The sequence below is a fragment of the Salvia hispanica genome, chromosome 3 (assembly GCF_029641045.1).
Source record: "Salvia hispanica isolate PSC_SH4W2 chromosome 3, Shi_PSC_v1, whole genome shotgun sequence".
Lineage (NCBI taxonomy): Eukaryota > Viridiplantae > Streptophyta > Magnoliopsida > Lamiales > Lamiaceae > Salvia > Salvia hispanica.
In genome coordinates, this window is record NC_142694.1 from 29,538,427 (window position 1) to 29,556,295 (window position 17,869).

Genomic DNA, 17,869 nt, shown 5'->3' on the forward strand with positions numbered 1-17,869 from the left:
TTGAAAGTATTTAGTTCGAAAGCCTACCTCGTTCGTTTAATTTTTTGAATTTGAATTCCTTACTTCGACTTCAATTTTGTTCGCAGAGAAAATCCCCTCCATAAGTCCGTGCTTCTTTTCGCCAGAGCTTCTTATCTCTTACGGCCCGACACATTTTAATGCAACCAAAAATAGAATTGACATGTCCAACTAGCCCAATTATTACTCGTAACTCCATTCTTCCCCAATTTCATATTCCTAAGTTGACTTCAATTTAAAGCTCAAGTACCATCTGTTGCTTCATATTTAGTTTTCTTCCATCTCGGCTCTCCTTCTTTCTCTTCTCTGTCATGGCACCACTGCCTCGTTTCTCTCCGTTGAGCGCTGCCGTCGCCATCACAGCCCTATCTTTCCCTCATCTCCGCCACAGCGCCGCTGCTGTCAAAATGCTGCCGGCATCGACGCTGCCGGGTCAGCCGCTGTCCGCTGTGCAGCCATCGTCACGGAGCTGCCGCTCGCTGCCAGCACCACTCCGACGTGTTGCTGTTCGCTATCCTGCCGCCGCTATTGATCGCAGTCGCTGCTGTCCCAGTTCGCCGTTCAGCCGAGCAGCCGCTGCTGCTGTCATCTCCCGAGCTGCTGTTGCTTGGCTGTTCACGATTCGCTGTCTCTTTAGTCTCTCCTTGCTCTCGATTGCTCTAAATCTTGATTATGAGATTTTCGATTGATGGTGAAGTTGAGAAGTTGCAGTTGAAAATTTTTCCAAGATCTATGTTCTCGTTTCCTCCAATTTTGATTGGGAAGGAATTGTGAAGAAGAGACAGAAGGTATAAAGATAGTCATAGTCTCACGTTGATTTGGTTCCTTTTTTTTTTTTTTTTTGGTAGCGCAGATAATGAACAAGATTTTCGGTAACATATTATTGAGAGGAATCTATGGCTGTTTTCATCTCCAATTGGGCTTCACCAAGAAGAAAAACAGAAATTTAAAAATATTTGGCCTCACAACAAATGGGTTTCGAATTGGGGTGGGAAAGAATAATTATTTTAGCGCAAAAAGTAAAATTCTTTTCTCGACAAAAGATATTAAGATAAAAATTTTCAGGTGCACAAGCTAAGCAACGTCCTTTCATTTTAAATAAAAAGATAGAAAAAGTCGGGCTGTTTCAATAATCAATCATAATTAATATGAGAATGAGTTTTTAAGAACAAATAAATACCTTCTCGTATAGTCTCGTCTTGCGAACCTTCTTCATCGTCGGATCCAAACATGTCGTACAAAATATCGTTGCTGTTAGAATTAGCCATAGATATTGCTCAATTTTTTAGAAGATTCAAGCACTTCAAAAATTAAGTGAAAGTTATATCTAATGTTATATTGTGGATGTAATGGTGCTATGTTAAATAATGGAAAGTTTTCAAAGAGAAATTTTACATATCATAAAATTGAAATGCAACGTATCAATTCCATTCTAGTTAATAGAAATTTAATTAGTTGAAAAATTCATAAATCAATTTATGAAATTTGCCTAAATAAATGGTGATTGAAATTTAAAGGTATCTCTTCCATTTATAAATGATAATTTTTGTTAGATATAAATTTTACTAGTCTTCAATGTATGAAATATTTCCTAAATCAATGGAGATTGAAATTTTAAGGTATCCCTTCCATTTTTAAATGATAAGTTTAGTTTAATGGAAATTTTATTAGTCAAGAAATTCAATTTGTGAAATTTGCCTAGATGAATGGGAATTCAAATTTGATGATATCACTTCGATAATAGTACTAGTTAAATAAAAAAATTTGTGGTCAAGAAATTCAATGTTTATATTTTATTAAACAAATGAAAGTGTATTATTGTAGTGATTGTATATAATTTCATTTATATTGTATAATTTGAAACATAAAGGGATCATCTATATTTGAAACTTGACTAAATAAATGGAAGCGTTTTAATTGCATTGATTGTATATAATTTCATACCTTATGTAATTCATGCAATTTGGTACTGAGTTAACTTTACAAATAAAAGGGTAGTTTAGTGAAGATATAGTCTTTGTTAATATATCTTTATTCTAAAATAAAAAGATACGCATGGTTGTCAAAAATTTTTTCTAAATTTAAGAATATTTTTTGTTTCATCATTTACGAAAGCATTATTAAATAAACGCTTAATTGATTTATACATTCTATATATATAAAAATATTCAGTCCCTACTTCTATTATCAAAATCTCTCCCAATCAAACAATCAGCAATGTTAAAAATGCTATTTTTTATTTTGCTTTGTATTTTGAAGGTGAAACGTAATTGCAAAGTCAAGATGGTGGAAATCCTTGATTCAGTTTGTGGTTATATAAAATAAAGAGGTGAACTATACTAATAGTCCCTGATTTTGTCGAAAAATGCACTAATGGTTCCTATAAAAATTTTATATCATTTTTTATACTTTAAGACTAAAATAACCCTAGGCACCACTAATGTAAATATTTATAGTTTGGGGGCATTTCGGATCTTTCTATTCTCCCATTAATTTATTTAATTATTTCTTCCATCGCCATTTTCTTTTAAAAACTCAATTATACTTTTATTTAAATAATATTAAATTCTTTATAATTTCAAATTTTTAAATAAGAAAACAAAATATTTTAATTATGCTTTATTTATTTTTAAAAATAAATATCATTTATTATACATCTCAAAACTAAATATAATAGTAACATTTTTTAATAAAATATTAAAGTGAACTATAGAAAGTTCTGTGTGGGATTTTATTTTACTTAAAAATTTTACTTAAATTTATTAAATTTGAGAAGAAAAAATATTATAGTGAACTATAGTAAATTTTTATATAAAGAATGTCACTTAAATATTTAAATGTTACTATACTTAAGTGAAAAATAAATATTTTAATTACATTAATTAAAACTTAGTATAGTGAAAAATATTTTTTAAGTATAGTAATTAAAATTTATGTGAATTATATCTAACGTAAATTAAAGGGAACTATTGCAAGTAACATTTTTTACTAAAAATATTAAAGTAAACTATAGTAATTTTTTCATTATAAAGCTTAACTATACGTTATACAAGTAATTATTTAAAAAAATTAAGTGAATTATTTCAAAAGAAAATGTTTTCTCTTGTAAAAATATAAAATGGACTAGTATTAGAAATGTAAATATTTAGTATCCGAAAATGTATTTTTATGTATGTCAAAAAGAATTGCATGATTGAAGAGGTATTAAAATTGTAATTTCCAAATACCAAAAATGTCCTTCATGGCATTTAGGAGATTTTTCAAATGCAGAGGGGTATAAAAGACTGACAGGTACTAAAAATGTAATTTCTAAGGACCAAAAAGAATATAAAATTTTTTTAGGGACGATTGATGCATTTTTCGATATGATCAGAGACTATTAGTGTAGTTCTCTCTAAAATAAATTATTTTACATCTTTAAGGTTTCAGGACTTAGGTTTTAAGGTTTAAGAATTTTCTCCTAATTTATGTTTTAGTTTTGAACCCTAAATCCTAAGTCCTGAACCTTAAATATGTAAAATAATTTACCACAAATGAACCTAGTATTTCCATTGTCTTCATCTTGCAGGTCTGGAAATTAGAACCATGAAATTAAACAAGAATTGGAAGCCTCAATTCCAAAGTCGTTGGATGGTTACACAAAAATAATTTATGTTTTGTTTTTGAATTTTGATGCATTTATTTGTGGTGTCGAAGTTTAGATTTTGTAAATTTGATTCATTTTACTTTGCGTTGTTGAATTTCTGGGATGGGTGATTGATTAGTATGTATATCTTGGATGTGATTTAGAGCAAAATTAGGGTTAAATATTTTGTGGCTTATAATTTGTAATTTTTCTTCTGTTTTATCTGCATTCTCATTGAAATGTTTCCTAATTCAGCTTGCTAAGGTAGTATTATAATGGGAGCTAATTCATTACCGCTACACTTAACTTTCTCATCTTTTTACATTCTGATTCAGATCCAATTTGATTCATATGCAATATCGTTTTTTTATTGCTTTTTTATTTGTTGTAGACGGACTCTAATTCACAACTAGGGAAAGAAAAATCAAGATATTTCGTTTGGACTTTTAAGATAGGCTAACTTAGGAAACTTTGAAATCTCAAAGTGCAAATACTATTTAATAACTATATAATCATAATGTTTAGGTCTATGTACAAGTATCTTAGATTATAAAATTAATTATTGTTGTGTATGATAGCTCAACTAATCCATTGCTGAAGTTGGAAACTTGATGATTCAAAGAAGAAAAGCTGAAACATTGCTTGATGGTTCAGGAGCCGTCGGATCTGTTTTTTAGTTGTAAATTTTGATCACCGCCGTTCGATCAAATGTAGCTGTTAGTTTGTTAATGTTTAACTACCTATTTTCAGTTTGTTATTAGCTAAGCTTTCTTCCATCTTCACAATCAATTTGTACTTCAATTTCGAGCTCAGTTTCATGAGTGATTCAATAACAATTTCGATTCAAGTGTCAATATACGTTCCTCATCTTCAATTATACAAATTCTCGTTACAATATATACACGATCAATCTTATCAAATTATTTTTTATGATGGACTAATTATAGTCAATAGAATTTTTTGATAATTGGAATATAAGTTAAACAAAAGTAGGTCCACACCATACAAAATAAAAGCAACAATCTTAAAAATTTAGAGCATCCGCAGCGGTTACAAAATCGTCGTCCGTTCGTCCGTGTCAGTGGCAAGGACGAGCTCATCCGCCGCTGCAAGCCGTCCGTCCGTGCCAGCGGCACGGCGCTGCTCTTAGCTAAGAGCACGTCCGTGCCGCTGAGCACCCTTATGTGGCGCTGTCTGATTGGCCAACGGCTTAGCCGTTGGCATATTCAATTTTTTTTTTAAAATTTTTTTAAAATTAATTTAAACAAAATTTTTTAAATAAAAAAAAATTCCCACTTCCCAAAATATTATATCCGTTTTCTACCCACTTTTAATTTATTTTTCAATTTTTTCCCCAAAATTCACATTTTCATCTATAAATACCCCCACTTCAACATAAAAAAAAATCGCATTTTCATCTATTCTATCATTTACATTCTCTCATCTTTTTTCTCATATTCTCTCATCTAAATTCCCACCACACTACACAATGTCCGGCTCCGGCGATCACCCCTCCGGCAATCGCGGTTGGAACCACGATTGGTTCGACTCCCACTCATTCCCTAGTCCGGAAACACAATTTTTGGCCCCTCCTCAAACCCAATGTTCGCAAGTTCCGGGTGGCTACCGCCCTTACCCGGTGGACGACCAAAATGCCTCCGGGTTCGGGTGGGGAGCGGCAGCTCTACTCCTACTCCTACTTCTATTCCTACTCCTACTCCTCCTACTCGTGGCACCCGCATCCCGTACACTCCGGGTGAGATAATGGCGATGTTCAAAGCCTACTTGGTAGTCTCCGAAGATTCGGAAGTTGGCACGAACCAAACTGGGGAAACGTATTGGTGGCGCATCACTCGTCTTTACAATGAAACCCGCCCGGTGGGAACCATCTATCGCAATGATAATATGGTGCGCAATTGCATCTTCAGATGCAACGAGGCAATCGGTAAGTTCTAGGGGTATTACCTCCAGGAAGAGCGGTCGGCGGGGAGCGGCACGAGCGAGCTCGACTTCATTAGTGCCGCCTTGGCGACTACCAACTCATAGAGTTGAAACCGTTCAAGTACCTCAGTTGTTGGCAGGAGGGGCGCCAACATCCGAAGTATAGGGGCGGCGTAATAACATCCTCCTCCAGCTCCTCTAGCAAACGGTCGAGGTCGGTAGCCCTATCTGACGGCGCCTCCGATGATGTGGCTACCTAGCTTACCGGAACTAACTTGGGTAGCCCCGGCTGGCCCGAGCAGTTCCCGCCGGCCGCAAGGAAGGAAGAAGGCGACGACCACCCGCCGTCGCGCCCCGACTCCATCCGCCCCCGCTCCCGCTCCCTTTGTGCCCCCTCCACCCCCGAACAACTCGTTGTGAGCTCTCTTGGGTCAACTCTATATGAACAATACATCTAATTGAAGGGGGTTGGCAGCGGAAGCGCATACATAAATCAATTACATAATAATTCAGATCTATTTAGCGGATTATTTAGACAAATTCTATTCGCGTAATTATCACATGTATCATGCTCATAACTCAAATAATAACATGCTTTAAATCAATTGAAACCTAAAACATGCTTTTCTAAGGTTCAGCCATTATACCTTGATGATTCTCCAAAGAATCGAAGATGGCTAGCTTCTCCACATGAAGATCTTTAGTACAAAACCACGGATCTTCTGACTGGTTCCTGGACTGTGAACTGATATCAGGGTGGGCTGATCTCACCAGTGCACTAGGACTTAAATAGAGAAGACAGAAATCCTTTCCCACGGAGGAGAAAAATTCGACCTCTACTAGGAGTAGGAGGGGGGGGGGGGGGCGAAAATTTTGAGAGAAAAACAAGTGTATTTTTTATCTCCTTTATTCTCCTATTTATAATAAGCCACATATTGGGCCCAGTCAGGGATCTATGGAAGACTTTGGATATGGGCTCCTCCAATTAGCTTTTTACTAATTAAATTAAACCCAATTTAATATAAGCTTAAAATTGGAATATTACGAGCAGCCACTACAAAAGTAATACTGCACTCCCCATCCAAATCCGAAATTACAAGTACTTCGGGTTTCCAATACTTTATATTTATTTCTCGCGCTTAAGATAGAAACATCCATTAATTAATTATTGTCTGCTATGGACTTAATTAATTAATATCTTATTTATTCCAAGAGATGACTCAGCAAGAAAATCTTATTTATTATTCATAGAGTAATTAAACTCCAACTAGCTAGGTTCCGAATAATAAAACCTTATTTCAAGCTTCTCTTGAGGATGTTATCAAACGAGACTCACCTCGCGCACGATTCAACATAATAGCAATCCTAGCACCGCTAGATATTAATCACCACTACCCAATATACCAGGCTTATTGGGTTGCGAAAAACCCGCACCATTTGGTAAGTCAAAGTAGTGCATAATCAATACCGTATGCTCAATGCTAACGTACATTGATTGAGAAATAATTTACGAGACCTCGTCTTTCAGTAGATAGCATAAAGACTGTCTCGCTGTTAGATCCATTTAGTGCTATACCACACCAATGTCATCTTATTTCAGTAAGGCTTAGAAATAATCGGACTGACATTGCAACCTTTCACGATAGGTAGTCTAAGCCTATCTAGGTTGTGAAATTATTCTTTTTCTTTGTTTAGAACTGACCGTGTTACCTTAAAGTGAACGACGCCCACAACCGGTCTACTAAAACAAAGACTTAGACTTTGTTAAGTTACTTATGCATTTAAATATGCAATAAACATCCATCAAATGTAAAACATAACAACATTATGACAAAAATAATCTGTTTATTCATTTGGAAAATAAAATAAGAGTTTTAACAGTATTCAATCACTCGAAAGGTGATTTCTAGTATACAAACTCTAACACTAACATGACTCCCGACCAACTTGCAACACATGTGGGATTGATACGGGGTCTCAAGAGAACATTGGGGATAGAGGACTAGTCTTCCACGTGTGTATTTTTTAGTCTTTAATTATGTAATTTTTAATTTGTATGATTTTAATTATGTATTTTTTTATTTTCTAGGATTTTAATTATGTATTTTTATTTTTTAGGCTTTTAGTTATGTAATATTTATTTTTTAATGTATTTTTATAATGTAGAAATGTTTTTAGTAATTGAAGTTTTCAAATTGAATAATAGTATGGTGGGACCCTTGAGCTTATCCTTGCGGAAGAGCACGTATGTGGGTGTTGTGCTCTTAGGTAAGGACAAGGAGTAAAAGTGGATTCGGGTCCACCTCCGTGCTCTTATTTAAGAGCATGGATGAGGATGCTCTTAGATCTTTGAAAATAAGCCCAACTCTGTTTCATTTGATTAAATATTACAGGACAAAGATTCCTTGCAACTCGATATTTTAACTTAGGGGTGGGTCGATACGATATATCGTATCGAAAACGTTGTATCGTGTTTCGTATCGAAAATATTGATATGAAAGAATTTCATATCGTTATCGTATCTAAAGTTTCGATATATCGAACTTTCGATATGAATAATATCAATATCGTTATCGTATCGATATTTCGATGTATCGTAAGATCGATACGATATATCGAAATATCGTTATCGTATCGAATACCTATATATTGAAAAATATAATTTCAAAACTGAAAAATAACACAAAAATTAGTAAAACTTCAACACAATAAAATAAATAGTGTTCTTATTAGGGTTTCATATATATATATATATATAGGATTGTGATCAATTGAGATTTTTTATGCTAATTGAGAAATGAGATGCAATATCAGCCACTCATTTTTATTAAATGAGTGGTCCAGATTTTTCCACATGGAAAATATCTTTAGATTAATTAATTATAAAAGGGCAGAATGGTAATATCATAGTAAATTTTATTCAATAAATATTTTTTTTAATTTTTAATTTTAATTTTTTTTAAATTATTTTTTAATATTTTTCAATATTTTTTAATTTTTTTAATTTTTTTAATTTTTTTAATTTTTTTTTAAAAAATATTTTTTTCGTTTTTTATTTTTTTATTTTTTTATTTTTTTTTATTTTTTATTTTTCAACTACATATACAATTCATGTCAACTACACACATATAATGTCAACTATGTGTACAATCCATGTCAACCACACACACAATTCATGTCAACTATACACATATAATGTCAACTATGTGTACAATCCATGTCAACTACATATACAATTCATGTTAACTACACAATATAATGTCAACTACATGTACGATTCATGTCAAATAGTATTTATTGAATAAAGTTGTTGACATTTGATGTGTAGTTGACATGAATTGTACATATAGTCGAAAAAAAAATTAAAAAAAAAATTAAAAAACGAAAAAAAAATTAAAAAAAAATTAAAATAAAAATAAAAATTAAAAAATTAATAAAATTACAATTATGCCCCTCTGTTGACATAAACTACATGTTGTTGACATTTCACAAATATTCTGGATGAGTGGCCCATATTGCATCTCATTTCTCAATTTAGCTAAATTATATATATAGGGTGTTGTTAGGTTGAGATTATTTAGCTAAATTGAGAAATGAGATGCAATATGAGCCACTAATCCACAAGATTAACAAAATGTCAACAAATACCACATTATGTCAACAAGGGGGTATAATTGTAATTTCATTAATTAAAAAACTTAAAACATAAAAACGTATTTCAATCCAATTTCTTAAAACCTCTCTGCTGAAAAATCTTCAAATCTTCATACAATTCATACAATTCGAACCCCTTCAAAATCTGCAAAATCTCGCTGATCTTCAAAATTCAAACCGTAAACATTCAAACAGAGTTTTCTACAATGACGATAGAAGAGCAAAATCGAAAAGAATCGGTTGAAACATCGATTGAAGCTGAATTGGCTGAAGCAGCGATCGAAGAGAATAGGCATTCCAAATCGGCGACGGTTGAAGCGACTTCTTCAGGTTAAGAAATTGATTCAAATTTTAAGTATATTGCTTCGATTTTGGTGTATTAAAACACATCTGGATTTCGTTTTTTATGAATTCGATTCCTGCTAATTTTTTTTGTTGATTAGCGATGGTAGAATCAGAAGTTGTGGATGATTGAGAATTTGACATTTCTGCTAAATTTGACAAAAATAAATTCGTCGCAATTTACCTCCCAGAATTTGGGGCCGATCTGGTTGCGACATTGATGTGGAATTGTGGATGATTTCTCTGATTTTCCTTGATTTTGGGGGGATTTTCCTTATTCGATTTCATTAGTAGTATGATTTTGATGTGATTAATACTAGAATAATCAGTTTTCTTATAAATTCAATTTCTGATGATTTTTTTTGTTGATTAGCAATTGAAGAAGCGCAATTGAACATCAGAGAACATCAAGCATCACCTTCCAGTTAAGGACTTGTTTAAAATTTTAAGATTATTGACATTTTATTCAATAGCTATTGACATAGCTATAAAAGTATACATCTGTTAACATGATATTGTATATTGTTGACATAGTGTATGTTTGTTTGAATGGCTGTTGACATAGTTATATTCACATTATAAACAGGATCAATTTCACTAATTAGACTGTGCATTATAAACAAGATATTGACATAGTCTATGCTTGTTTGAATGACTGTTGACATAGTTATATTCACATTATAAACAGGATCGATTTCACTAATTGATTGTTGACTGTTGATATGGCGCTGGTGGTACCAGTCGTTGCCGTTAGCCATCAAGAGGCCGCGGCCGGTGAAATGCTTGGAGCCCTGCTGCTGGAGCCAGGATTTCACGGAGAGGCTGCTGTATTTGGGCAGATGCTCTTTGATGATGTGTGATTCGGTGAGGCACAGCCGTGGCTCCACTCCGTTCCAAAATATGAAGCGTTTTTCTGAATGAATGAATGAATGATGTGGTACATATATATATACTGTATGTTTTGGACCAGAGGATGTAATGGGGGAGGAGACGGGAGATGATATTGTGGTGGAGAGAAAGGCAGTCGTTGGCGGTGAAGTTGGGTCCATTGAGGAAGAACAAGTGCCTCAACAACAAATGCCTGATGTTGATGACAGTGGTGTTGGGTCTTCCCAAAACCTACTCCCAAAAGAATTTATATAGAATGTAGTGAAAACCATTAATCACATGAATTACGGGAAGATCAATCTTGTCAAGGTCCTTAAAGAAGCTCCCTCACACATCAAATCTAATTTTTTATTTGGATTGGTGTTTGATATGGCTAGATCTGCACTTGGAAGCCAAACGACTCCACTTGAATCTGTGGCTGACAAGTTTCTTCATTTGTCCAAGACGTTCCTTCAAGACAAGCCTGATACTTTTGATCACTGGAAAACAATATCTGAATCAATAGTTATTGCTGAAAAAGAAAATGAAGTTCTTGAAGATTTGACTGAATTTCCAACTTTTAAATTTGGACATTTCTTTGATGAAGTAAGTACATCATTTTGTTTACATATGTATCTCTGAGTTGACATTAGATTACTCCTACAGTTTATATACTAACATTGTAGAACTAATTTACAAGTAGTATGCAGAAGAAAGAAACAGAGAAAATATCCCTACATCGCCAGGTTATGATCCTAAAGGGGTGAGCCAATGAATCAGCCTCTCCTATCTCACCACCCGCTGCAGGCCCAATGGATGACGCACAAGTTGAAAAGAACAAAGAAAAACAACAGGAGAAAGGGAAAGAGAAAGAAGAGAATATTGTTAAAATAAAATAACTATAACTAAGATTAAATAGTATATTGTTTTTATAAAATGATTGTATTTTTGTTGACATGGCTTGAAAGTGTAGTTGACATTTGGTTATAATTGTTGTCGACATGATTTGTACGTGTTGTTGACATGACTTATAATTGTTGTTGACATGGTTTCTATGTGTAGTTGACATGGCTTATAATTGTTGTTGACATGGTTCTATGTGTAATTGACATGACTTATAATTGTTGTTGACATGACTTATAATTGTTGTTAACATGGTTCTATGTGTAGTTGACATAGTATGTAACATAGTTGACATGGCTTGTACGTGTAGTTGACACGATATGTACCGTAGTTGACATGACTTGTATGTGCCGTTGACACGATATGCACTATAGTTGACATAATTATATTAGTTGTTGACATGACTAGTATATATAGTTGACATGATTTTTAACTGTAACTAACCTTAAAAACATGAATTATAATTGAGCATAATTAAATTATATGTTTAAGTAATCTTAAATTATATGACTACGTCTCCATGTGTTAGTAATCTTAAATTATATAGTTGGATGGGTTTTAAAACTATTATTGTGGATTCTGAATTTTGAACTTAGCAGTTATATCAAATGTTAATTAGTTCAACAAATTGTATTGAAATGTCAACAACCTATAACCAAATGTCAACAGCTTGTATAAAGTGTCAACAACTCAGAAAACAAATATTATAATTAATAGAGAAAATTATAAGATAAATGTCATTAGAGAGCAAATCAAATATCAACAACTAATAAGATAATGTCAATAACTTTTAGTATATGTTAACAACTAAAAAACAACTCTGATTGTTGTAGACATGGCTTGTACGTGTAGATGACATGACTTATAATTGTTGTTGACATGGTCTCTATGTATAGTTGACATAACTTGTACGTGTAGTTGACATAGTGTGTAACATAGTTGACATGGTTTGTACGTGTAGTTGACACGATATGTACCGTAGTTGACATGACTTGTATGTACCGTTGACACGATATGCACCATAGTTGACATAATTATATTAGTTGTTGGCATGACTAGTATATATAGTTGACATGATTTTTAATTGTAATTAACCTTAAAAACATGAATTGTAATTGTAATTACCCCTCCAGGCAGGATTGGGGCAGCCTGGACGCCCTCATCAGCGAGTAGCACGGAGGCAAGTCTGACAACTTGTATTAAAATGTCAACAACTTATAACCAAATGTCAACAATTTTCAGCCACTCATTCACAATTTTCGCGCAATGTCAACTACTCAAACATTATGTCAACTAGGGGGCATAATTGTCATTTTCGCGATGTCAACTACGGAGACATTATGTCAACTACAATGTCAACAGCGAACATTATTTATGTCAACTATGATGTCAACAACAAATTTTATTTATGGGAACCACGATGTCAACAGCAAACGTTATTTATGTCAACTATTATGTCAACAACAACATTTTACAAATAATTAATGTCAACAACGAATATTTTCATGTCAACGACCTATATTATTTATGTCAACAACAACGTTTTACATATAAATCATGTCAACAACAACGTTTTACATATAATTCATGTCAACAACAATGTTTTACATATAATTCATATCGTTGAAGCCGGATTTGACTGCAGAACAATACGGAAACGATCCAAGGGCCTTTGCTGCGAAGTCCGCTATACGCTCCCTCACAGCTGCTTTAGACTTGTTAAATGTCACCTTCCCATAAAACAGTTCCTGTTTTAATTTTCAATCAATCACTCAATCTCAAGTGCAATTAGCATGTTATGCAGCATTGCAATCTTCAACTAAGTAATTCGAGCTTTATACTACACAACCGCGCTTGAAAAAAAAGAAACACACACAAGATTTCATGAATTATAAGATCAAGAACCGATGTAGGAGATTCACAATGTACCTGATGGTGGAAAAAGGCTTCCAATACATGGAATGTTGATGAAGAGTTGATCTTATTAGCTATATGCAGAGCCTTAGAAGTTGCAAATGAATTATCATGATAACTGCAATCCAATCAGATTCATCTCTCAAATTATGCAAATTGCCTAAGCAAGCAATCATAAATTGGAATAACAAATCCTACAACATAATTGGAAAATATGTAAACAAACTGAAACAGATAATGTCAACTAGCATATCTTAATTGACCCACACCAACACCAACATCTCAGACATTATATCATGGACTCTCAACCCTATCCATAACACCTTCCTCCACCAACAAACACCACAGCAGAGGTTGTTCAGACAGGGGAGGTTGCATTTTGCATACAACTAATTTGTATATCAACAAAATGTCAACAAAGAGTATAGCTGCATAGAATATTTATCAGGTAACATACATCAGACATCCTATCATGGACTCTCAACACTATCCATAACCCCTTCCTCCACCAACAAACACCACAGCAGGGGCTGTTCAGACATGGGAGAGTTCATTTTGCATAAAACTATTTTGTATATCAACAAAATGTCATCAAAGAGTATAGCTACAGAGAATATTTAACAGATAACATACATCATGCCAACATATTTGCATTTATGTCAACAGAACATCAATTTAAATATCAACAGTGCGTTTATGTCAACAGAGTATAATTCACCAACATAACACAAAAAAATCATGTTAATGAAACAGAATATCAACAAAGAGTATAGCTACAGAGTATAATTCACCAACATAACACAAAATTTGACAGGTAACATACAACATGTCATGTCAACAGAGTATAATTCACAAACACAACACAAAAAAATCATGTTAATGAAAATCAAACCAAATTACCTCCACCATTCGTCGAAGTCGACTCGGAATAAGATGAAGAATCCATCAGATAACACTTAGGTGTTGATTATGAAGTGAAATCGAAGCTAAAGATGAAAAAGCAAAAAAATAAAAATTGATTAGGAAGAAATTTGACTGGGCATCAACAAATAAAACATAAAAACAGAATCAAAGTAGATAAAATCGACCTAAAAACTTCAAATTCAACACCGAAATCCGTCGATTTGTCTTCTGTTCGAAAATTGATATCCTGGGGAATCGTCGAATCAGATATCGTTCGAATCGTTGAAATCGTCTGCGTTCTAATTTTTGAGTTAATTGAATCAGAAATCGTTTCAATCAATTGAATCAGATATCTCACGAAATCGCAATTCTCACCAAAATCGCAATTCAAAGCTGAAGAACTTCAAAATCAGTAAAATCGACCGAAAAACTTCAAAATCAACACAGAAATCTGTTTTTCGAAAATTGAATCCTAAATCAGATATCGTTGAAATCGTCTGACTCTAATTTTCGAATCAATTGAATCATAAATCGTTAAAATAGATTCAATCAGTGATCTGACGGAAATTGCAAAATCTAACAAGAATCGCCAATCTCACGATAATATGCTGAAGAAACCTAGATTAAAATGCGAAAAGACAGTTTTACCCTTTCATATTAAATTAATCTGAAAATATCTATTGTGTGGTAAAATCTGGACCACTCATTTAATAAAAATGAGTGGCTGATATTGCATCTCATTTCTCAATTAGCCTAAATAATCTCAATTGATCACAATCCTATATATATATATATATATATATATATATATATATATATATATATATATTTTCTAAATATATAATGAATTAAATGGATTTATATATATTTATAATTTTAAACTTCAATATGTATTGAATTTCAATATGTTTCGATATATTCGATATAAAAGGATATATCGCGATATAAGGAAATTCATATCGTTATTGTATCGAAAACTTACGATATGATACTGTATCGTATCGAAAATTACGATTTAACGAAAGTTCGATAATTTTTCGATATTTTTCAGTACGATACGAACTATATATCATTTTTTAAATATTTTTCACCAGCCCTATTTTAACTACCAAAAATAAGATGCTTTCGAAATAAGCCCAAATATGTGTCATTTGAGCCCAAATGGTGATTAAATATTATAGGACAAAGATCCCATGAAACCCGAAATAATAACTACCAAAAAAATATTGTTTGATGCTTTGGAAATAAGACCAAATCTGTACCATTTGAGCCTAAATGGAGATTAAATATTATAGGACAAAGATCCCATGAAACTCGAATCAGTAACTACCATAAATAATATTTGAAGCTTTGGAAATAAGATCAAATCAGTATCATTTGAGCCTAAATGTTTATTAAATATATTATAGGACAAAGATCCCATGCAATTCGAAATAATAAATACCAAAAATAATAGTACTAGTACTTCTTAATATACACATCTCTTAACTTGGTAACCATATATTTGCCATTACAATGAAAAGATATGGTTTTCAAAAATTCTACTGTAATATATAATTAAGTTGCAACAAATTTAAGAAATTTTTTTATTTCATCAATTATGAATGCATTAAGTCCGTTAATTATTAAATTAAAGTTTAATTGATTGATACACTTACATATATGTAGCGAAGTCCCTCCTTTCTTATCAAATTCTCTCTCAACCAAACATCGGCGTTGGAGGAAAACAATGGAGCCTTACGCTGAAGTGGTAATTTAGTCAATAATTTTTTCATTTTATTTTCTTTTAACTATGCAATTTTTATTTTTTTCGCTTTGTGATAGGGTATGTACTCATTTCTAACGAATATTTTTGTTGTAGATTTGTGTTTTGAAGGTGAAAAGTAATTGCCAGGCCTGCAAGATGAAGTCAATGGAAATTCTTGGTTCAGTTTGTGGTAATTATAAAATAAATTGTTTTACATATTTAAGGTTCTTGGCTTATTATTTAGGGTTTATGAAAAGTAGTGAAATACATATACTTAATTTTACCTTTTACCCATAATTCTCATATACTTTTCCCTATTTTCGCACAAATTCATGATAATAGTATTATGGGCATTATGAATAAATTTTGAACCAAGTAGAAAAAAAAATCAAATTGAGACTTAATGGTTAGGTTTTTCTTGAAAAAAAGATTATTTGTGAATGAAAGAAACACATATTGATTTCGTTTATTTGTGTGATAGGTATGTATAGGATTGATATAAATTCTGAAGAAGGATTGTTCAAATTGCAAGCTGTGGTAGAACCAAACATATTCTTGAAGGCCTTGGCCGGAACGGGGTCCCACGCAAAGCCTGTTTCTGTTAAGATCAACCACCCTAAATTTTACAACCCCTATAGCAACGGCTACAACACCTACCGTAACAGCTACAACGCCAACATCTACAACGCCCTTGGTTCATCTAACTGTAGTCTGGCTATGCCTGATCAGCCCTATCGCACAATGGAGCCCGTATACCCACATTATAATGGATCAAACCCATATTGTCATGGGTCGAACTCGAATTATCATGGGTCCGGCCCACCACAACCAAGGTACGTCCCATTCTATCCACCATTAACCTAATGTTAAAAATCTCTTAAGGGAGAAGTAACTCATTTTTAATATAGTCTAGTGATATCCTGTCTAATATATACTCCATTACTTGTGGATAATGAATGACCCATTTTTAGTACCCTTGTCCCTAAGTTGCTCGTGATATAGATACACTATTGCGGTGCATTTTTAATGTTTTTAAACTCACTCTGTATTCTTATTGCAGGAGACGTGGACCGTTTCACTATTAGAGAAGATGTTGTGATACATTTTGGTTAATCGCAAATTTTTGTTGATTTCAGTTTTATTTTTGAATTAATTGCTCAAATAACTTGATTTATCTTTTTGGGTTTATGAATATAAGAATCTCATTGGGAACCTTATTATCTGTTTTTCAGAAATCAGAATACGATTAGAAACCTTATTAAATGTTTCTCAAAGTTTTGTATTTTCCATTCATTTATTAGTTGTGACTAAGACTATCTCCAATCATACATCAAAAATGAGTTTTGGTGTAAAAAATTTCTTCAACCATATATGAAACTCAAACTTACTTTTGGGTTTTTTTTATATAACAACACCAAATATGTTGTTGCTGTAAGACATACTCAAAAATTGTGTAAAATTTGAATTTAGTGTAAATATTTGGAATAAAACTACTCCCTCCGTCCCACTTTAGAGTCCCGGTTTACCATTTTTGGGTGCCCCACTTTAGGAGTCATGGTATTAGGCTCCACATTCCGCTAACATTTTTCCACTCACATGTTATTATAAAACTAATATAAAAAAGTAGGACCCGCATTTCCCTATTTTTTTTTCACTAACTTTCCTTTACATTTTTTAAAACACGTGCCGAACTCAACTGAAAATCTTAATGTGGGACGGAGGGAGTATTTTTTAATGACATTTATTGAAAATGGGTTCAAATTTTGTGTAAATCGTTGAAGATGATTTTATTAACTTTTTGTTGGACTATTTATATAGATGATGCTCTAATCTCGAATATTATTACTCTATATGTCGTAAATGGAATGCAGAAAGTGGTAATGCGATTGTAATTATGAACTACAATAGATGAATACTGAAGGTATGGAGTAAGATTGGAACATTTTAATAATATA

General features: G+C 32.8%; 1 protein-coding gene across 1 annotated transcript; it reads left to right on the top strand.

Moving 5' to 3' along the window:
- The first annotated feature begins 15,896 nt into the window (after positions 1–15,896).
- On the top strand, positions 15,897–17,013 carry LOC148930527 (heavy metal-associated isoprenylated plant protein 36-like). The gene is made up of 4 exons (XM_089066506.1): positions 15,897–15,917; positions 16,029–16,104; positions 16,396–16,664; positions 16,975–17,013. Exons 1-4 carry the CDS (start codon positions 15,897–15,899, stop codon positions 17,011–17,013), a joined length of 405 nt encoding a protein of 134 aa, XP_088922632.1.
- Positions 17,014–17,869: the final 856 nt, after the last annotated feature.

Bases quoted from the DNA above. Each gene is read 5' to 3' on its own strand.
- LOC148930527 (XM_089066506.1), top strand. From the start codon at position 15,897: ATGGAGCCTTACGCTGAAGTG. The intron at 15,918-16,028 runs GTAATTTAGTCA...TTTTTGTTGTAG, and splicing joins TGGAGCCTTACGCTGAAGTG to ATTTGTGTTTTGAAGGTGAA. The intron at 16,665-16,974 runs GTATACCCACAT...TTCTTATTGCAG, and splicing joins CCTATCGCACAATGGAGCCC to GAGACGTGGACCGTTTCACT.